Source organism: Moschus berezovskii, chromosome 7, assembly GCF_049115385.1.
Source record: "Moschus berezovskii isolate FMDL1 chromosome 7, NW_MosBer_1.0, whole genome shotgun sequence".
NCBI lineage: Eukaryota > Metazoa > Chordata > Mammalia > Artiodactyla > Moschidae > Moschus > Moschus berezovskii.
In genome coordinates, this window is record NC_142466.1 from 117,802,007 (window position 1) to 117,820,118 (window position 18,112).

An 18,112-nucleotide genomic window follows, 5' to 3' on the forward strand; every position below is an offset into this window, starting at 1 on the left:
ATTAGAATATACTTACGTAATTAAATAGGAAAAAAGGATACATCCTGGAGTTTAAAGACGGTAAAAATGAAATATCAAGTTAATAAATCCTACTGTGTGGTTTCTATATATGCCAGGTATTACATTAGGCTGTGGGAATAAATATAGAAGTGAGTAAGCTTAGTTTCTGATTTGGGGAATTTAGAACTTAGTGTGAAGAATGCTGAGAGTTAAGAGGAGAAATATTGAGGGGGAATCAAAGAAAGTGAGTGGTTCTGGGAGAGACAGACCCAGCGAAAAAGCCTGAAGGGGCTGCTGGAGTAGAAGCTCCAGGAGTGTGACGAACGAAGACCAAAGGAGGAGGAACTTCAGGAGAAAAAGCTGTGCTGTCAGGTGTCACAGCCTCACCCAGCATTCTGAAAACTTGGAAGAAGTGGTTTGATTTGGCAGTTTAAAAAGCCTCTCTTCATTCTTGAAGCCCACCAGCTTCATTCTTTTAGGGTCTTTGCTTTTTTTTTTTTTTTTTTTTCCTGCCTGGTGTCTCTGTCTCCAGATGCTCACACAGCTGGCTCATTATTAGAGTCTCACCTCATGCGCCTCCTCTCTGTGAGGTACCAGCTTCTCCTCAGTCACTCCCTCTCACTCTTGCCCTCGACAGAGGCTGCTGTGGCACCTGCTGCACGCCAGGCACCAGCACTGCCAGGCAGAACCTGCCCCCTTGGTGCTTTCGTTCTGTCACATCACGTCATCTTCTTGCTAGTGTGCCTCGGTGCCTGAACGTTTGGTTTTCTCTGTTTATTGACCTTCCCTGATGAAATCAAGAGCCTTGTTTTCCTTATTCATCGCCGCTTTTTCTGTGTTTGCAGTACCCAGAACAGCTCCTGGCACATAATCCTTGTTTGGTTAGTATTTGTTGGAATGGGTGAGTGAATGGTGATCTTGCAGAGAACTTTTTGAATACATAGCAGGGATGGAGGATGTGTTGCCTTACCGATCGAGTAACACTGAAAGGGAGGCTGCAGAGCGAGCAGATGCACACAGGTCTTCTGAGAGCATAGTGGCAAATGAGGGTGGTAACGTGAAAGCTGGGTAGGAAACAGGTTCTGTGTGAGGTGATTTGTATCATATAAAGGAGACTGAGCTTGTTTCCAATGGAAACAATGGAAACAGGGTCAGACTTTATTTTATTGGGCTCCAAAATCACTGCAGATGGTGACTGCAGTCATGAAATTAAAAGACACTTGCTCCTTGGAAGAAAAGCTATGACCAACCTAGACAGCATATTAAAAAGCAGAGATATTACCTTGCTGACAAAGGCCCGACTAGTCAAGGCTATGGTTTTTCCAGTAGTCATGTATAGACGTGAGAGTTGGACTATAAAGAAAGCTGAGCACTGAAGAATTGATACTTTTGAACTGTGGTGTTGGAGAAGACTCTTGAGAGTTCCTTGGACTGCAAGGAGATCCAACCTGTCCATCCTAAAAGAGATCAACCCTGAATATTCATTGGAAGGACTGATGATGAAGTTCCAACATTTTGACCACCTGATATGAAGAGCCAAGACACTGGAAAAGACCCTGATGCTGGCAAAAATTGAGGGCAGGAGGCGAAGTGAACGACAGAGGATGAGATGGCTGAATGGCATCACCAACCTGATGGACATGAGTTTGAGCAAGCTCCGGGAGTTGGTGATGGACAGGGAGGCCTGGCATGCTGCAGTCCATGGGGTCACAAAGAATTGGACATGACTGAGCGACTGAACTGAACTGAGCGAGTTGAACGTAGATTCCAGTGACAGGGAAATTGTCTGGTGCACTGGTCTGTTGCCGTTGCCTGGTGCCACATCTGGCATATAGCACGTGTGTAGTGAGTATCTGTTGAATAGTAACTGTTTTTATTTTTATTTTTTTTTATCTTTTGGCCACACCACTCGTGGCATGTGGGATCTTAGTTCCCCAACCAGGGATCAAACCCCATGCCCCTTGCATTGGCAGCTCGGAGTCCTAACCACTGGACCATCAGGGAAGTTCCAACTAGTGACTGTTTCTAAACTTGAGGGGAAGATCCAGGAGAGAGAAAGGTTGAGAATCCAAGAACACAGGAGAGGAGATGGGGGAAAGTTACGCCAGAGCATGAGCACCTCGGTTTAACTTTGAAGAAAGGAAGGGAGAAAGAGGCATAGAAAAGTGGAGGAGGAGGAGAGGACCGATGGAGGAATTTCTCGCTGGACAGTCTTCAGTTTCTTAGTGTGTAGGAAGTGTCATCTCCTGCAGGGCAAGAGCAGTTTGGCGACTTGAGAAGAGTAGCCCCTCCCGACAAAAGAGAGCTGCACCAGGGTATTGTCCAGGGGAGCAATAACGGCTTAGTCTCCGGTGACTGATCAGAACAGCCCCTGATGCGTATGCTTATATGTTGAACTTATGTCGAGGCGTCTGTTGTATAAAGCATTTATTCATTTGTTTCCAATTAGTATATCGAAAATTTGGAAAAATGTACTAAACTTGAAATACTGAATCTCAGCCATAATCTAATAGGGAAGATTGAGAAGGTGGACAAGCTGTTAAAATTACGTGAACTCAACCTGTCATATAACAAGATCTGGTGAGTAACTGCTTCTCGGGTAGCACTGCAGGGCCATCGTCTTTGTTAACGAGGGAGATTCACGCTGCCCTTGCTACTGAAAGGATCCTTTGAAAGAGCAGACACTTTGGTTGTTTATTTGTAGCCTAGCCCTTCATTTACGTAACTGTCATATTTTGGCATTACTAAAGTATAGAGTAATACCTTGCATTATCAAAGAAGGAGATACATTTTTTGAGTACCAGATTTTATCTTAGTTCCGTTTTTGGAAAGTTGTCCCAGCTACAGTCTGTGATTAAGTGCCTTATTCATTAAGAAAGTTTGCATGAAGCAGAATGTTTTAACTCTGTCATTTTGATCCTAAAGATGTATCAACCTGTTTTGAGCCTATGTATTTTATCCTGATGTTTTTTGCTCATTTCTGTAATAAATAGGCCCTCAATCTTGTTTCTACCTCATAATATGTATTACTCTGAAAAATAAACATAATAAGACTGACAGTGGCTAAAAATGCACATAGAAAACTTGTTATAGGCAAAGTGATACAGTTATCAAATGTTGAAAATCTCTATGTCTGTATACTTTCCCTCCACATAAGACTTGGTATATATAATGGCCAAAGAACAGAACAACTAACTGTAGCCGAAGCTCTAATATGGAAAAAATGAAATGGGAAAATGTGATTAATAAATTAAATCCTTAATATAAAGTTTGTATAAAAAAATTGATCCTGATGAAAATAATTTCAGTAAGATAAAACTGAAAGTAAAAAGCATGGAAATATTTGCCCAGTATAGAGAATTGACCAAGGAATTAAATTGGAATCAACTTGGGAAAATATTTCAACAATGAAAATTCACCAATGCAGGTGATAAATGTTTTATTAAATATTGATTAAAACATTTTAATTCATAAATACAGTATCATTCTATGGTTCCACCTGCTCAAAATGGCAGCCATATCCTGCTGGCACAGCTAACCTTTTGGTGATGGCTTAAGGTAGTAATGAAGGACCTCTTCTCTCTTCAGGGCTGTAGAACATGGCACCGTGTGTGCTGTTGAACTTTCCAGCTCTCCCCTTGCTGTCCGCTGGTAGTCTTCACAGTGGTTAGTGAGACTGTCCCAGGCAGCCTCTTCTTTTCTGTGTTGTGGGATCCTGAAGTCTGATAGTAAGATAGATGGGATTCCTGAGAGCTGGACAGTAATGAAGAGTTTACTGGAGCTGTTCTGGTAAATTTGTATTTAGCCACTATTTTTAAATTCTCATGTGTAAATTACAGTTATGAAAAGCAACTCCACATAAAACCAAGCCTGTTTATTTTTAAAATACAATGAGGGGACACTATCATTGTACTTACTAAGTTGGATTTTACCCTTTGGTTTCTAGCAAAATTGAAGGCATAGAAAATATGCACAATCTACAAAAGCTGAACCTTGCAGGAAATGAAATTGAACATATTCCAGTGTGGTTAGGGAAGAAGTTAAAATGTTTGCGAGTCCTCAATCTGAAAGCCAATAAGATATCATCGGTAAGTTATTCAAAGTAGCAAGAATATTTAAATTTTTTGGACTTGTTGAGGTAAAAAGATTAAAATCTAAGTTTTTCTTTTTTTGATAGGACTTTTTTTAATGCCCTTGGTCATTTGACCAAACATCAAATTCAGACATAACTTAGCAGTCTCTATGGTGATTCAGTTCAGTTCAGTTCAGTCGCTCAGTCGCGTCCGACTCTTTGCAACCCTATGAATCACAGCACGCCAGGCCTCCCTGTCCATCACCAGCTCCCGGAGTTCACTCAAACTCATGTCCATAGAGTCAGTGATGCCATCCAGCCATCTCATTCTCTGTCATCCCCGTCTCCTCCCACCCCCAATCCCTCCCAGCATCAGACTTTTTTCCAGTGAGTCAACTCGTCGCGTGAGGTGGCCAAAGTATTGGAGTTTCAGCTTTAGCATCAGTCCTTCCAATGAACACCCAGGATTGATCTCCTTTAGAATGGACTGGTTGGATCTCCTTGCGGTGCGCAGACCTGGTTTTTCATGATTACATGGTAACTGAGAGTTGATCCTGTACCATTTCTCATCTCTCATTTCATCGGAGCCTCTGAGTACTCTTGAGGAGACAGTGCAGGAGGTATTTTTATAATTCTGTGAATTAGGTACCATTTTATTATTCCCGTTTTTAAGTAAAGTCTTGGAGAGGTTAACTCTCTTACCCAAAGTCATTCTGCTTGTGCCAGAATCCAAGTCACTGAATGCCTGGAGCAGAATTCTTTTTATTTTTTCAAATTTATGAATTAATCTGAATTAACCTTGATTTTAGTATTAAGTGTTACAGGAAGTGTTAATCACTAGCTTTTTGTCGTAAAGCAACTTTATCATGGTTCACATAAGCTGATAGTGATATGTATTTTTCTCTGTCATAAAATATATGTGTATATTTTATGATTTTCTTATAAAATTTATACAGTTAGATATTCAATAAGCATTGCAAAGTAAAAACATTAATTTATTTAAATCTGTATTAAAATTGAAACAGTACTCCTATAATTTAAAGAACTTAAGTCTTAGAAAATAGAAGAGGTGACTTCCAGTATGGGTCTAAACTTGCCTTCTGTCATCTTTGGTAAGTTTTCATCTGTCTAAAACTCAACTGTTTAAATTGGAAAAAAATAGTTTCTCCCCTGCCTTCTTCATGGAAGTGGTATGGGGCTCAGATGAAATGATAAAATGTGAAAGTAAAAACTTGAAGGAATATAGCCTTAGAGTTATTTAGTATTTTAAACTTTTACCAGTATAAGGTAGTAATAATAAGTAACTTTTGTTTCATGCTGTGCAGTGTCTATACTTTCCTGTTTCATTTTTATGAAGGTCTGATAAGGTGACTCTGCCATTTCGCTGTGACAGCCCAAAAGACTCACAGCCGAGCCCCACGCCACATTACGCAGCATCACCTTGGAGATCTTGGAGTTTAGCAGGTGTTGGGAGGAGGTAGCCATGAATTCATCTAATATTGCCACACATGTTCCCAAAGTAGTTTATTCCTAAATAGTACTGATAACAGGAAAATCACTCAATAAATATTTATTATGTATAATTCTATAACACTCTCATCTCTTCATGTCTGACCTTGGCTTCAATAGGAGTGCGCCCACTTGAGAGAGGTTTGTCTGTCCCAGCTGTTCGTAGGAGTACTTCTCAGCCTTTTAAAATCCCTCTCTGGATAAATGTAAAAATCTAACTTCAGAACTCTACCTGTTTCTACGTATCCTTATTTCTTTTGATTATCAACTGTAACTGTTATCAGAAGATTTACAAAACTTCTTTTTTAGCCATTTATATTTTTGATTTGTTCTTTCAGTGTAATGAAAAGGTAATAGGATTAGAGTTACCCAGTCTTGAATTCAGATCCTGTTTCATTCACACATACCCTCTGACCTGTTTCATTCACACATACCCTCTGAGCTTTGAGCAAGTCACCTAGACTGTTTAAGCCTCAGTTTCACGATCTGTAAAATTCAGATGATGTGTCATAGGTTTCTGTGAGGAGTCACAAACGACATGGTATGTGGAAAAGGCCCAGTATTGCTCTCGATACATTCTGGATCCTCAAATATTCCTTTCTGTTCCTCCCTTCAAACTACCAGTGGATAATGGGTTTTATGAATAGGTTCCTTGTCGTGATAATAGCAATTTCCTTGACTTATTACTTCCCTTAGGTATGTTTATGATGTTTAAATTCAATTATGCCAATAATAATATTATGTATCATTTTAGCTCCAAGATGTAAGCAAATTGAAACCACTTCAAGATTTGACTTCTCTGATCCTAGCTGAAAATCCAGTTGTGACCCTTCCCCATTACCTTCAGTTCACCATTTTTCACCTCCGATCACTGGAAAGCTTGGAAGGTCGGCCAGTAACCACTCAGGACAGGCAAGAAGCTTTTGAGAGATTCAGTTTAGGTAAGGTGACATATTTTAAAAAAAATAAATTTGGATGGGAGAGGAATTTATTTTCAGAAATGATCCAGAAAAGATATATTTGTTATTAACTTTATAATGCTATTAAAATTTGCATAGAAAATGGCACCACAGATCAATGAACTCAGCAAATACTCATCAGGTGTGTACTGTGAGCCAGGCACTGTATCTGACACTGAAGGTACAGTTAGCAAGGTGTAAGGTACTGGCCTTCATGCAGCTTCTGTTTTAGTGGAGGAGACAGACAAAAACAGCTAAACCCAACAGAGCTGAACCCCTTTTTTGGAAAGTGGTGTAAAGGAATGGCTCTCTGAGGAAATGACATATAAGCTGAAGGCAAAGGCAGGAGAGGATGAGGGAGAGGGAAAAGCTTGTACTTTGCCATTGGGAAGATGCTGGTGAGTTAAGAGACAGAAAGATTAATCTGACAGGTGGACAGCTCAAGTTAAAGTTTGGAGAGGTCGGTAGGGGCGAGGTGACACCGGGTTTGGGTGTATTCCAGGCGCAGCAGAAAGGCACTGACAGCGTTTAAGCAGGTGTTACATGTTAAGATTATTTTTGATGCAGGATGGAGAATTACTTAAAGCAGGGCAAGATGGTGATAAAGGGGCATGTTAGAAGGCTATTGGCTTAGGAATGTTGGTGGCCTGTATTTAGATGATAGATGTGGAATGGACAGATCCGCTTTGGAAGTGGAATCAGCAGCACTTTCTAATGGACTGGATAATCCTCAAGCTTCTGGCATGAGTAAGTGGTTTGCTGGTAATATTGTTTTGAAAATGGGAGAACTTAGAACTCTGAGTTTGAATGTCTGTGAGGCAGCCAAGAAGAGAATCAGAAATGTACGCCCGGGGTTCAGAGAGATCTGTCCTAGAGATGTAGATTTGGGAGTCATCAGCATAAAAATGTTACTTAATTCCACTTGAATCAACTAGCTCTCTTGGGCAGCAGTTGGGGAGAGCAAAAAGGGGAGCCAGTTAAGAAAACAGAAAGAGAGGCCATTAAGGTAGGAGAAAACCAGGAAGTAGTGCGTTGCACAAGTCTGAAGTTTTCAGAAGAGGAAGTGGTCAGCTATGTTGAATGTCACTGAGACGTGAACAAGAAAGATGAGCACAGAGAAGTGCTTTAGACTGGCAGCAGGATGATGAGCTCGACAAGAGCAGTTGAGGAGTGGTTGGAACAAATGCTGGATTATAGATTGAAGAATGAATGGGAGAAAGACATTTGGATCAAGATTTGAAATTTCCTCCCACAGCTTCTCTCCCCTAGTACCTAATAAATGAGTTTTAAGAAGTTAAAAAATTTTGCCAATCACTTCCACACCAGGAAATTATCAGAAGCATCAAAGCTGGTAATCAAAGAAACAGAAGACTCAAGAGGGAAGTGGAGAGACGAGTCATGGCTTAGTTTCTTTGGTCCTTGGGAGGACAGGAGATGGGTCAGAGAGAATAAGTGTCTCTTGATAAGTGGGCGGGACCCTTTCTCCATCAGCAGGAAGAGAAGATGCATGTAGGTGTTAGTTTTGTTGCTTTGGTGGTAGGAAAATGAGGACTTCTTGCTGGTGGGGTCTGTCTTATCAATAAAGCATGAGATCATCAATTGAAAAAAGAAAATAGGAGTGTGGGAGTTTTGAAGGGAAGAGGAACGTATGAAATAGCCTAACACAATAGTTATGTAATAGTTACAGGCTATGAATCTGTATGTTCAACCAGTTGAAATTGATGTTAGTCCTTGTTTACTGATAAAAACAGCAGTTTCATGTGGTTTGATCCAACACTTGAGAAATGTGGTAAACTTTTGTTAGTTTGGGATCCCCCTAACTCAACATTTAGTTGAGTTGCCCAGAAGGTGATGTTTTAGAATCAATAAAAAACTTAAATGATGCAAAGGGAAGTCATGTAGGGGGAAATGTTTAAGGTACTTAGGATTCATTCACAACTTTGAATGTTAATTAGGAGCTTTTAGTGATGCTGAGCTCTTGGGATCCAGTGGTAACACAGATAGATGTGGTTTCTGCTTTCATAAAACTTTAGTGGGGAAGGCAGACACCAACTCCCCCTGTGACGAGGGCCACAGCAGAGGTGCAGGGTGGCATCATAGCATTCCTGAGAAGCATTTTATCTGGGGAGGGTAGAGTCAGGGCTGGCTTCTTATAGTGTTTTATTTTAAAAAACCAAACCTGGAGGATACAAAATAGGCCAGTAGGAGATAGAGGAAGACAGTTCCAGGCAGAAGGTGTGAATAAAAGCCTGCAGATGAGAACAGGCATCAGAAAACTGAAGAAGTGGAATAATTTCAGAAATGTGTGCTTGAAAACGGGACTGGAGAGGGGATTTGGGACCAAATCATGAAAAGCCTGGTCAGTTCTTGATGTAAACCTTTTGAATCCTATCCTAAGCATCATAGGAAGCCTTAGAAGGATTCTTAAGATGTCTTCCCTGGTAGCTCAGCTGGTAAAGAATCCGCCTGCCATGCAGGATAACATGGTATTTTATTTTGTAAGCATGCTTGCAGCGTCCTTTAAAGTGTCATCACTAATACCAAATAAAATTTTGCATGTTTTTTTCTAAGAGACTTGGAAAAAGCCGCCTCATTTATCAACACACTAATTGAATTAAATGCTTGGAGTTAAAATGTTATCTTTTAAAATGGTTATCCAGATGATTATGCCTTTCTTCCTCTTAGTATAAATCACTTTTTAGCTCAAAATAGTCTTTTTTTCCCCTAAACCATAGTAAATAATTTAAAAAGTAGACTTGTATTTTTACTATTCTAAGACTTCTTTTGCTGTTATTTAAGAAATAGTCCTGCCTTTCTTCAAATAGAAAATACAGTGAGTCATGAACTATTCAATTTGTGCTGGCAGAAGAGGTAGAAAGACTGGAAAGAGATCTGGAGAGGAAGATGGCGGAAACTGAAGAGCTTAAAAGCAAGCAAGCACAGTTCCTTGAAGAAATTAAAAATCAAGATAAATTGAACAGATCATTAAAAGAGGAGGCGATGCTACAAAAACAGAGCTGTGAGGAGCTCGAGAGTAACCTTAACACGAAAAATGAACTGGTAAGTTCGTATTTTACATTGCCGTGACTGTATTCTCTTGAAATAGAAAATTCTCTGTTCTTAGGTCTGAAGACACAACTTCCTGGCCGTAGAATGGGGAAGATGTGGTTTAACAGAAAGAATGTGCTACAGTTTTGACGTGTTGTAGTTGACTGTGCACTGTGTGATTTGGCTGCCCAAAAGATGCGTGCTGTCTTAGACCGTGACTGAAGCCTTCAGATAGTCAAAGGTCTATTTCAAGGAAGAGGGACTGGAGTGATTGATGAAGCTCACAAAAGATACAGATAAATGGCAAATAGTATTATAGGGAAGCAGTTTTTCATTTAGTAATGAAGAGGAAATCTAATAGCTGTCTTGAGATAAAATGTGATGACTATTGATTGTTTGCTCTCACTGAAATAGGCATGTACTCAGGGTTTAGGAAAAAGATTGAAAAAACAATTAGGGAGATGGGCTAAATCACCTTGAAAGAGTTTTTCAACCTAGAGAATCTGATCATGTAAAATTATTAGGCTACTTTCCTTGAAGGAAAAAAAAATAGTTGTTGGTACTCTTTTTTTTTTTTTCATTTGACAATTCTTTCTCTGATTTAAGCATAAATTTAGAGAACTGTATTTCTCATGTAATTAATAGAATCCTTTATACGGTTACTTTTTTTTTTTTTTGGTGTCCCTCTTTCAAAATTGGCATTCTGGCTTAATTACTTGATTTGTTGACAAGAATTCTGCCTAAACACTTGCATTTTTAAAGAAGGGGGGAAAAAACGTTCCCTTCTCTGTGTGGAGAGAGAAATTGTTGCCTGAAGTCTACATACTTCTTTCTGGAGAGCTTCTTTATCAGTGGGGGACATGGTGAAAATCAGGACAGCTTCCCCAGCTCTGTTAGCCAAAATTCATAACATTTGCAGCTTTCTTCATACGCCTTTTATTTGAAGGTAGTTTTCAAATATGCCTGCCGTATTCTGAAGGCGTGTTATGTGAGATGTTAATAATTCAGTCATTATCAGTGGTCTTACACATCCATCTGTTGCACTCATTCCCCTAACAGAATGGATTGAGGAGTGATTCAGTCACTGATGAGTGATAGAATAGAACGGATTGATGAGTGATTCAGTCATTGAAGACATATCACAGTCAGCTTTATTTTAGCAGTGAGCTCTTTGTGCCATCACTTAATGTTGGTATTTAAAATAAAAATAGTACTTACTGTGGTAAGTTCTTGGTATCACATTACATTTGTGAACATTTAATAAATTTTCCTGAGTTACTGATCTTTTTTGGTAATATAAAACTCACTCTTATTACTAAGATAAAGGAAGATTATAATTTCCACATGCTGAGATTTTCCATGCATGTTAGTCAGCCTGTTGAAAACCTTGGCAAAGTATTGTATTTATTTATTTATTTATTTTTAACTGAAGGATGATTGCTTTACATATCGTGTTGGTTTCTGCCGAGCATCAACATGAACCAGCCAACGGTTCACCCATGTCCCCTCCCATTTGTATTTTATATTTGTGTGCTATCCCAAAATTACAAGTTCTTACAGTTGCCTAGTTTTCTCCTTTGTTTATAATGTTGATATATTTGTGCTATAAATAAATGTTTTGTAAATCATCAACAGTTTTTGGTGTTTCTTTTCTGTAACTATTTTTGGTTAGAAGGCAGACTATGTTGTTCTTGAAGTCTTTATGTTATTTTTATCATTAACTATTTAAAACACATTATATACAAAGTTAATATGTTTATTATAACAAATTCAGACAACACAAATATATACAGTGGAAAATGAAGATTTCATTCTTTCCTGTCCCATTCTTTGGAGGTTAATATGTATCCATTTTGTTTTCTATGCTTATGCAATATATATTAATTACACAAGTCATTGAATATACATACACATATATATGCCTTTGAATGTTTTTAAGCTCTGCTTCGCATTTTTTATAAAGCAGGCTATCCTTGGACAGCTCTCCAGGTTAAAAACTACACACACATGTACATGTGTGCACGCGTATATGCACACACACAAGTTCTTTTTCTTCTCAAAGTCTGTATTGTGTTCTGTTATATGGATTTTCCGTAATTTATTTAATCTACTGCCACTGTTTTGTTATTAGGAACAGAACTGTGGAGAAAATCTTTTTTTTAAAAAAAATCTTTATGCCTTATACATTCATACTAGTAATTCCTTAGCATAATCACTGTAAGTTTAAAATTTTTTAATTTTGATAAATATTAATGCACCCCTCCTGGGTGTTCATTGGAAGGACTGATGCTAAAGCTGAAACTCCCAATACTTTGGCCACCTCATGCGACGAGTTGACTCACTGGGAAAGAGTCTGATGCTGGGAAGGATTGGGGTCGGGAGGAGAAGGGGATGACAGAGAATGAGATGGCTGGATGGCATCACCGACTCGATGGACATGAGTCTGAGTGAACTCTGGGAGTTGATGATGGACAGGGAGGCCTGGCGTGCTGTGATTCATGGGGTCGCAAAGAGTCGGACACGACTGAGCGACTGAACTGAATGCACCCCTCAAAAAGCTTATAATTGCTTCACACTTCTATAGGAATGGGTGAAGGAACCCAGTCCTTCAGTTAATATTATTTTGAACTTGTAAATAGGGTGGAAAAAAATAGAATCTCACTGCTTTAATTTTACAATTTTTTTAGTTATTGAAGTACTGCATATGTTTATTAGCTATTTTGTATTTCTTCTTTAAATGCATCTTGTTTTACTTGTTATTTTATGATTCCAAAGGACTGTTCTATGTTTTAAAAAAAGAATTCTGTGTCTTATTTTAAGAACCTACATTTGAAAAACATTTTCCTTTATCTTATGCAGAATATCTGGTGGTAATATCATCTATAGTTGTAAAATATTCTAGATTCATAAAGTAATTCCTCATGTAGTATGCAAATTAACTTCTAAATGAAACATCATAACATTGAAGGAAAACTTTTCGTGGTCATTTAACCTGTAATGGCCCTTCTCTCCTGCCACCAACAAATAATTAATATTTCTCATTGTCTTTTTCAAGTTATTTAAGTTATTTAACTCTTGTTCTTGTTTCCTCAGTTTTAAAATTAGGACTATTTACCTGCCCTGTGACCAAGTGAGGTTATGAATCTGAAAATGATTTAAAATGAACTAAATTAAGTAGTATGGTAGTAACTTTGAAACTCATAGGTAGGATGATGACAGAGTGCGTCCCTATACACTAATGCAGGTGTTAACAAACATGTCTTCCTGCGGTGAGCTGTCATTAACAAGCTTGTGCTGTCATAGCCTCTAGAATCCTCCAGAATTCTCCAGGTGACAGTGTCTGTTTGCTTCCTTCCCCTTTTAGCCCTCGTCTTGGTTTCTTGCAGACCGTCGTCTGCCGATTCTTTATTCTTCCTTAAAGGTAGTTGTTCAGGGCTGAATTGTACACTGTTTTTCATGGTTTGCATGATAGCTTGTGTTAATATACTCACGTCCATTTTAAGTTTTGAAACTGGCTTGCCTTTTGAGAAGTGTGCTTGTGTGTGTACATATTTTTTTTAATGAATGTATACATAGGAGAGTGAGTATGAATGTGGGGAAAAGAATTTGTATTATTTTTCCTACTGGTAAATTTGTTAACTTCAGTCAACTCTTGATTATCCACAACTAATACTGTGACTCGCCTACTTTCCAGGGCCTTAGACTCCCAGTTTGTTCTCATTTATGCATTTCTTCAATGGACATTTATTGATTACTGTATGCTAAGCCTACTGCTGTAAAAGATGCAAAGCACAGAGTATTTATTGGTAAAGTTGACCCTTGAACAACGTGAGGGTTAACCCATGTATAACTTTTACTTGACCCTCAGTATCCTTAGTTTCTTGGTATCCGTGGATTCAACCAACCACTAACTGTCCAGTACTACAGTAGGTACTATTGGAAAATATGTGTAAGTGGACCTGCTCAGTCAAACCCACATTGTCCAAAGGTCAGGCTGTATTTGCCTGCAGAGGCCAACTCATGTATCCTCCATGGCTTGGTCACAGTGTTTTTCCCCACTGCCACTGAAGAAGGAAACGGCAACCCACTGCAGTGTTCTTGCCTGGAGAATCCCATGGACAGAGGACCCTAGCAGGCTACAGTTTATGGGGTCGTAAAGAGTCAGAAACGACTGGGCAACTGAGCACACACTGTTGCTGATCTTTGAGGAGAAGAGCCCAAAAGTCGTTGACACTGTGGGTTGAGTTGCTTTCTTGAGACTCACGGACTTGTGAGCATTGGTGAAAGCATCTGTGTGGGTAATGTACCTGACACCCCGCAGCAGGACATGGAAGGCAGTGTTGTATAACAGAGTGTTAGATTTGAAATCAGGAAACTTGGAATTGAGCTCTGCCTCTTCCACTACCAGCTGTGCAACTGGGAAACTTATTTAACCTCTCTGTACAGCGTTTGTCATCTCATAGGGTGGTTATGAAGCTTTAGTGAGATAGCACACACCAGATGCTTAGCAGAGTCTCGCATACCACGAGTTCTCAGTCAGGATTACCTGTTACCCATGTTAGCCTTGCTTCCCCTCTGATGGACAGTCAGGAGGTGACTGAAAGCTAAACCATGCACGACTTGGATTCCGTGGGCCTTATAAAATGTTTTGTTATATGTTTTATTCTCTTCAGCTTGCATTTTTGTATTAAAGAAGTTTTTCTGCATGCATATTTTTTGTCTAGTATCTATTATTGGATGCTGGGGGCAATGAAAAAGCAGAAATCACTTAGTGGACCTTTGAAATGAATCAAGAATTGGTTTAGTAGATAGGGAGCTGGTACTAGTAGTTAATAAAATATTTAATTTCTACCACTAATTATTTAACGTCTGGCAAGTCAGTTAACCAATCTGGGATTCATTTTCTTTTTTTAATTTATTTAAATGAAACAAAGATGAATATTTTTAATAATAAAAGGTACAATTCATAAAGAAGATATCATAAACCACTGGACACCTTAACAACAAAGAAAGATATATGAAGCAAAAGTCAGAAGAAATATAAGGGAAAGGAAAAATACATAATCATATTGATATATTTCTCTGAGAATATTTTTATCAAGTACAGAAAAAATAAGAATAGGAGCATCTTAAGTGATGTCATTAATAATTTAAATATAATAGATTTATATTTAATCTATATTAATCATATCCTACACAAATATTTAAAATTTTTTATCTCATGCATTGTTATTAGATGTACATAGGACATGTAGAAAAACTGGCAAAAAGATAAGCATTACTAAATTTCAGAAAGTAGAATTCTTTTTTGTGTGTGTGATTCAGTTATACATATATATATGTGTTATTTTAAAATTTATTTTCCATTATAGGTTATTACAAGATATTGTCTATAGTTCCCTGTGCTATATATATAGTAAATCTTTGTTGCTTGTTGCGTTTTGTTTTAAATTAGAAATCTAGCATTCTATTCATACTGTCAAACATGTGGAATCAAAATGTCATAAATTTTTTAGTTAGACAAGAATTCATAAGTTTTCTAAAATATATTTATTATTCATATATATGTGTGTACAAAAACTTTTATACTATGCTTGATAAAGTCTTGAGAACATAAGAAAAAAGATGGAGAAATTGGAAAACATAAACGAAATGGGAGCACTGAATATGAAATAGAAAAAGTGAAACAAACTAGATAAAAGTAAAAGGTCCTCATGTAGTCCAGTTGTTTTTAAACATGGCTGCTCATTAGAAACAAATCTGGAGCTCTGGCGAAAAAAAAAAGCAATACTTGGGCATTTGTAGTTTATTTATAAATTTAGAAGATTAGATGATTTGTTTTCTTTTAGCTCCTAAAATTTCCAAGAATAACTAAAAAGTTATAATAGTATTACTTTATTAAAATTTTAATAATATCACATATTTGGGTCTGATTGAGCTTATTTACATCCCTTATCCTCTATTACAAAAATAATGTTCTGGCCACTTAAAACCAAGATGATGTTAGCCAAACGATGGCAGCAAGAGCATTATAGCAGTTAAAACCAATTTCCTATTTCTGTCCTTCTCACTCCTTCTGATTTCTTTGTAATTAATTTCTAATATCATGCCTATCCATGAAGCTATCGTAAATAAATTAATTAGTACCAATTATTGGGAAGATCGGCAAGCAGATACTTAGTAGACTAGTTACTTAAAAATAATTGATGAGTTATTTTCACATTTGGATAAAGCAAATTTAAATGATTTTTTAAAAAACTTTTCCTAAAATATTATCCTAAAATAACATAATAAACTTCAAAGGTCTCTTATGTGATCTCTTATGAAATGATAATTTTGTATTTCATTTTTTATAATACTTTAGAATTAAGATTAAATGCTCTTAAATGTTTTATCTGTTGTGGGATTTTTAAAAATCTAACAATCAGTTATGATTAGAACTTGCCACACCAGTCTACCTTTATACTAACTTATTGAATCTATGTGTTGTTTCTTATCAAACTGGGTCAACAGCTAAGACAGAAGACCATGGAACTAACGCGAGCATGTCAAAAACAGTATGAACTGGAACAGGAGTTGGCTTTTTATAAAATCGATGCTAAATTTGAGCCACTGAATTATTATCCCTCAGAGGTGAGTTATTTTAATTTTGTAGTAATCCAAATTAAAGTCAGGATAGAAGGGAGCAAGGGAGGGCAGGGTAGTGGTGATGTTTAAAAAAATTTTATTGTTAATCACAAATTTGTTATGAGGATATCAGCAGAGTAAATGTATTTTGGTTCAGTCTGTGAATGATCTGGCTCAGTGAGGTAGAGCAGTGTCCATAAGAGTTTAAAAGCCCCAAAAGGATATTTGCCTACATCCATGCTTGTAACCCGGAGCAACCTTCTACTCATCAGTTATCTCACTCAAAAGTGTAGTTGGATCAGCTTCCTTAAATCCAGACTTCCAGGGAAACTGCACTGCCTGCTTCAGTGACCATGGCATAGTCATCTCCCTGTATTGTTTGTTTAGGAATCACTGGGTTCACTGTTCATCAGTCATTATTTATACAAATACCATAAATGTCACTGTAATGGAAAGCCATTTAACTTCCAAGATCCAGTGATTCCAATCAATATCATAAATCATTTAGTAAAAATTCAGTAATTAAAATTTATTAGACTGAGATTTTACTTATATGCCAGCCAAGAAGCCAAAATACAACACCTAGACTTCTGATTTGAGAGATTCAGCAGTACTTAAAAAAGCACCTATCTATAGATACGTCCATAATCAATCAATCCAGCTCACTCTTCAGGGATAGGAAGAGGAATCTTTTTGAGACCATTTTTTTGTTCTGGTTCCTTTTTAGTATTAAGAATAAGATACAAGAATTTTATTTATAATTATATATATGTTTTTAACATATATGTAAGATTAGTATTTAGGCAATTCTGTGCCATATTCGTCACTAACAAAATGAAAAATGTCACTTGACTGCATAGCAGTTACTTACTAAAGCATAAGCTCTGTTTATTTTGTTTTTAGTATGTTGATGTTGATAAAGCCCCAGATGAAAGCCCTTACATTGGCAAGTCCAGATACAAGAGAAATATGTTCGCCACAGAGAGTTACATTGCGGATAACACCCAGCCCATCAAGATCGAGAGGATGGAGCCAGAGGAAGGGGAGCAACTTAGAAACGGGCATGCGAACTCGAAAGCCCATGTGCCCCTGGACACGCAGCTGGGAGACGCAGAGGACAAAATCAGTACAGGTTAGAACAAGTTACTCTGAACTCTTCAAATATGTAAAAAGACTAAATATATATGCTGATTTTTAAAATTCTTCTAGTTAAACATGCTGAAGGTATTTATTATGATGGTGTTTACATGAGAAGTTTAGAACAGAAGTAGTGATTCATTGAATGGTTACTTTTTAATCACTCCTGTTACGAGGGAGAATTATAATCTGACCATAATTTGGCCACATGTCCAGGAGCTCCAGGAATGCGTAAATCTGGTTGTTGTGACAGCAGCGTCTCACCACTGGACCTGCGCATTCAAAGGCACGTTCAGTAGTAACTGAAGCAAGTACAGTTATCGATTCCTATACATGTTGCTAAAACCTGACGCAGTGCTTTGGGTAAGCCGGACCAGTGCATTCTTCTTAGGCTTGGGTCTAAGGCTGACTTCTGACTGTTCCTGACCTGTCCCACACTCCACCTCCTCAGCTGCCTCCCAAATCATGTAATTCAGGGAATCTTATCACTTCCTGGCAAGTCATAAAGAGAAAGAAATCAACCCAAGGGGACACTTAGAGACCTTCCAAATGGCAGACTTGGAATGCACTTACCCACTTAGCTGTATGCACGTGAAGGAATTAGAAAGTGGTCTTGAGTTCATGCATCTGTCTCACTGGTAATCATGGCCCATTGTGGGGGTCTCAGGCAGTGAGATTAGTGGTCCATCTTCCCCTGGTTGGCAGCTAAATGGAAAAACTTAGAAGGCCGATAGAGGTTGACCTGGAGACAGGAAAAACG

General features: G+C 37.9%; 1 protein-coding gene across 8 annotated transcripts in view; it reads left to right on the top strand.

Moving 5' to 3' along the window:
• The window catches only part of CNTRL (centriolin), a 90,569-nt gene that overhangs the window by 11,374 nt on the left and 61,083 nt on the right, over positions 1–18,112 (top strand). For 7 of the 8 annotated variants that reach the window (XR_016037928.1, XM_055427784.2, XM_088838317.1 and 4 more), the window contains exons 4-9: positions 2,450–2,580; positions 3,947–4,088; positions 6,336–6,522; positions 9,407–9,600; positions 16,102–16,221; positions 17,119–17,347. Coding sequence is in view for 7 of the 8 variants with exons in the window: in XM_055427784.2 (XP_055283759.2) it covers positions 2,450–2,580; positions 3,947–4,088; positions 6,336–6,522; positions 9,407–9,600; positions 16,102–16,221; positions 17,119–17,347 (1,003 nt within the window). In the remaining variant the exon portion in view is untranslated. Of the gene's footprint in view, positions 1–2,449; positions 2,581–3,946; positions 4,089–6,335; positions 6,523–9,365; positions 9,601–16,101; positions 16,222–17,118; positions 17,348–18,112 lie in introns of those variants that run through there. The other variant, XM_088838321.1, reaches the window with a different exon arrangement.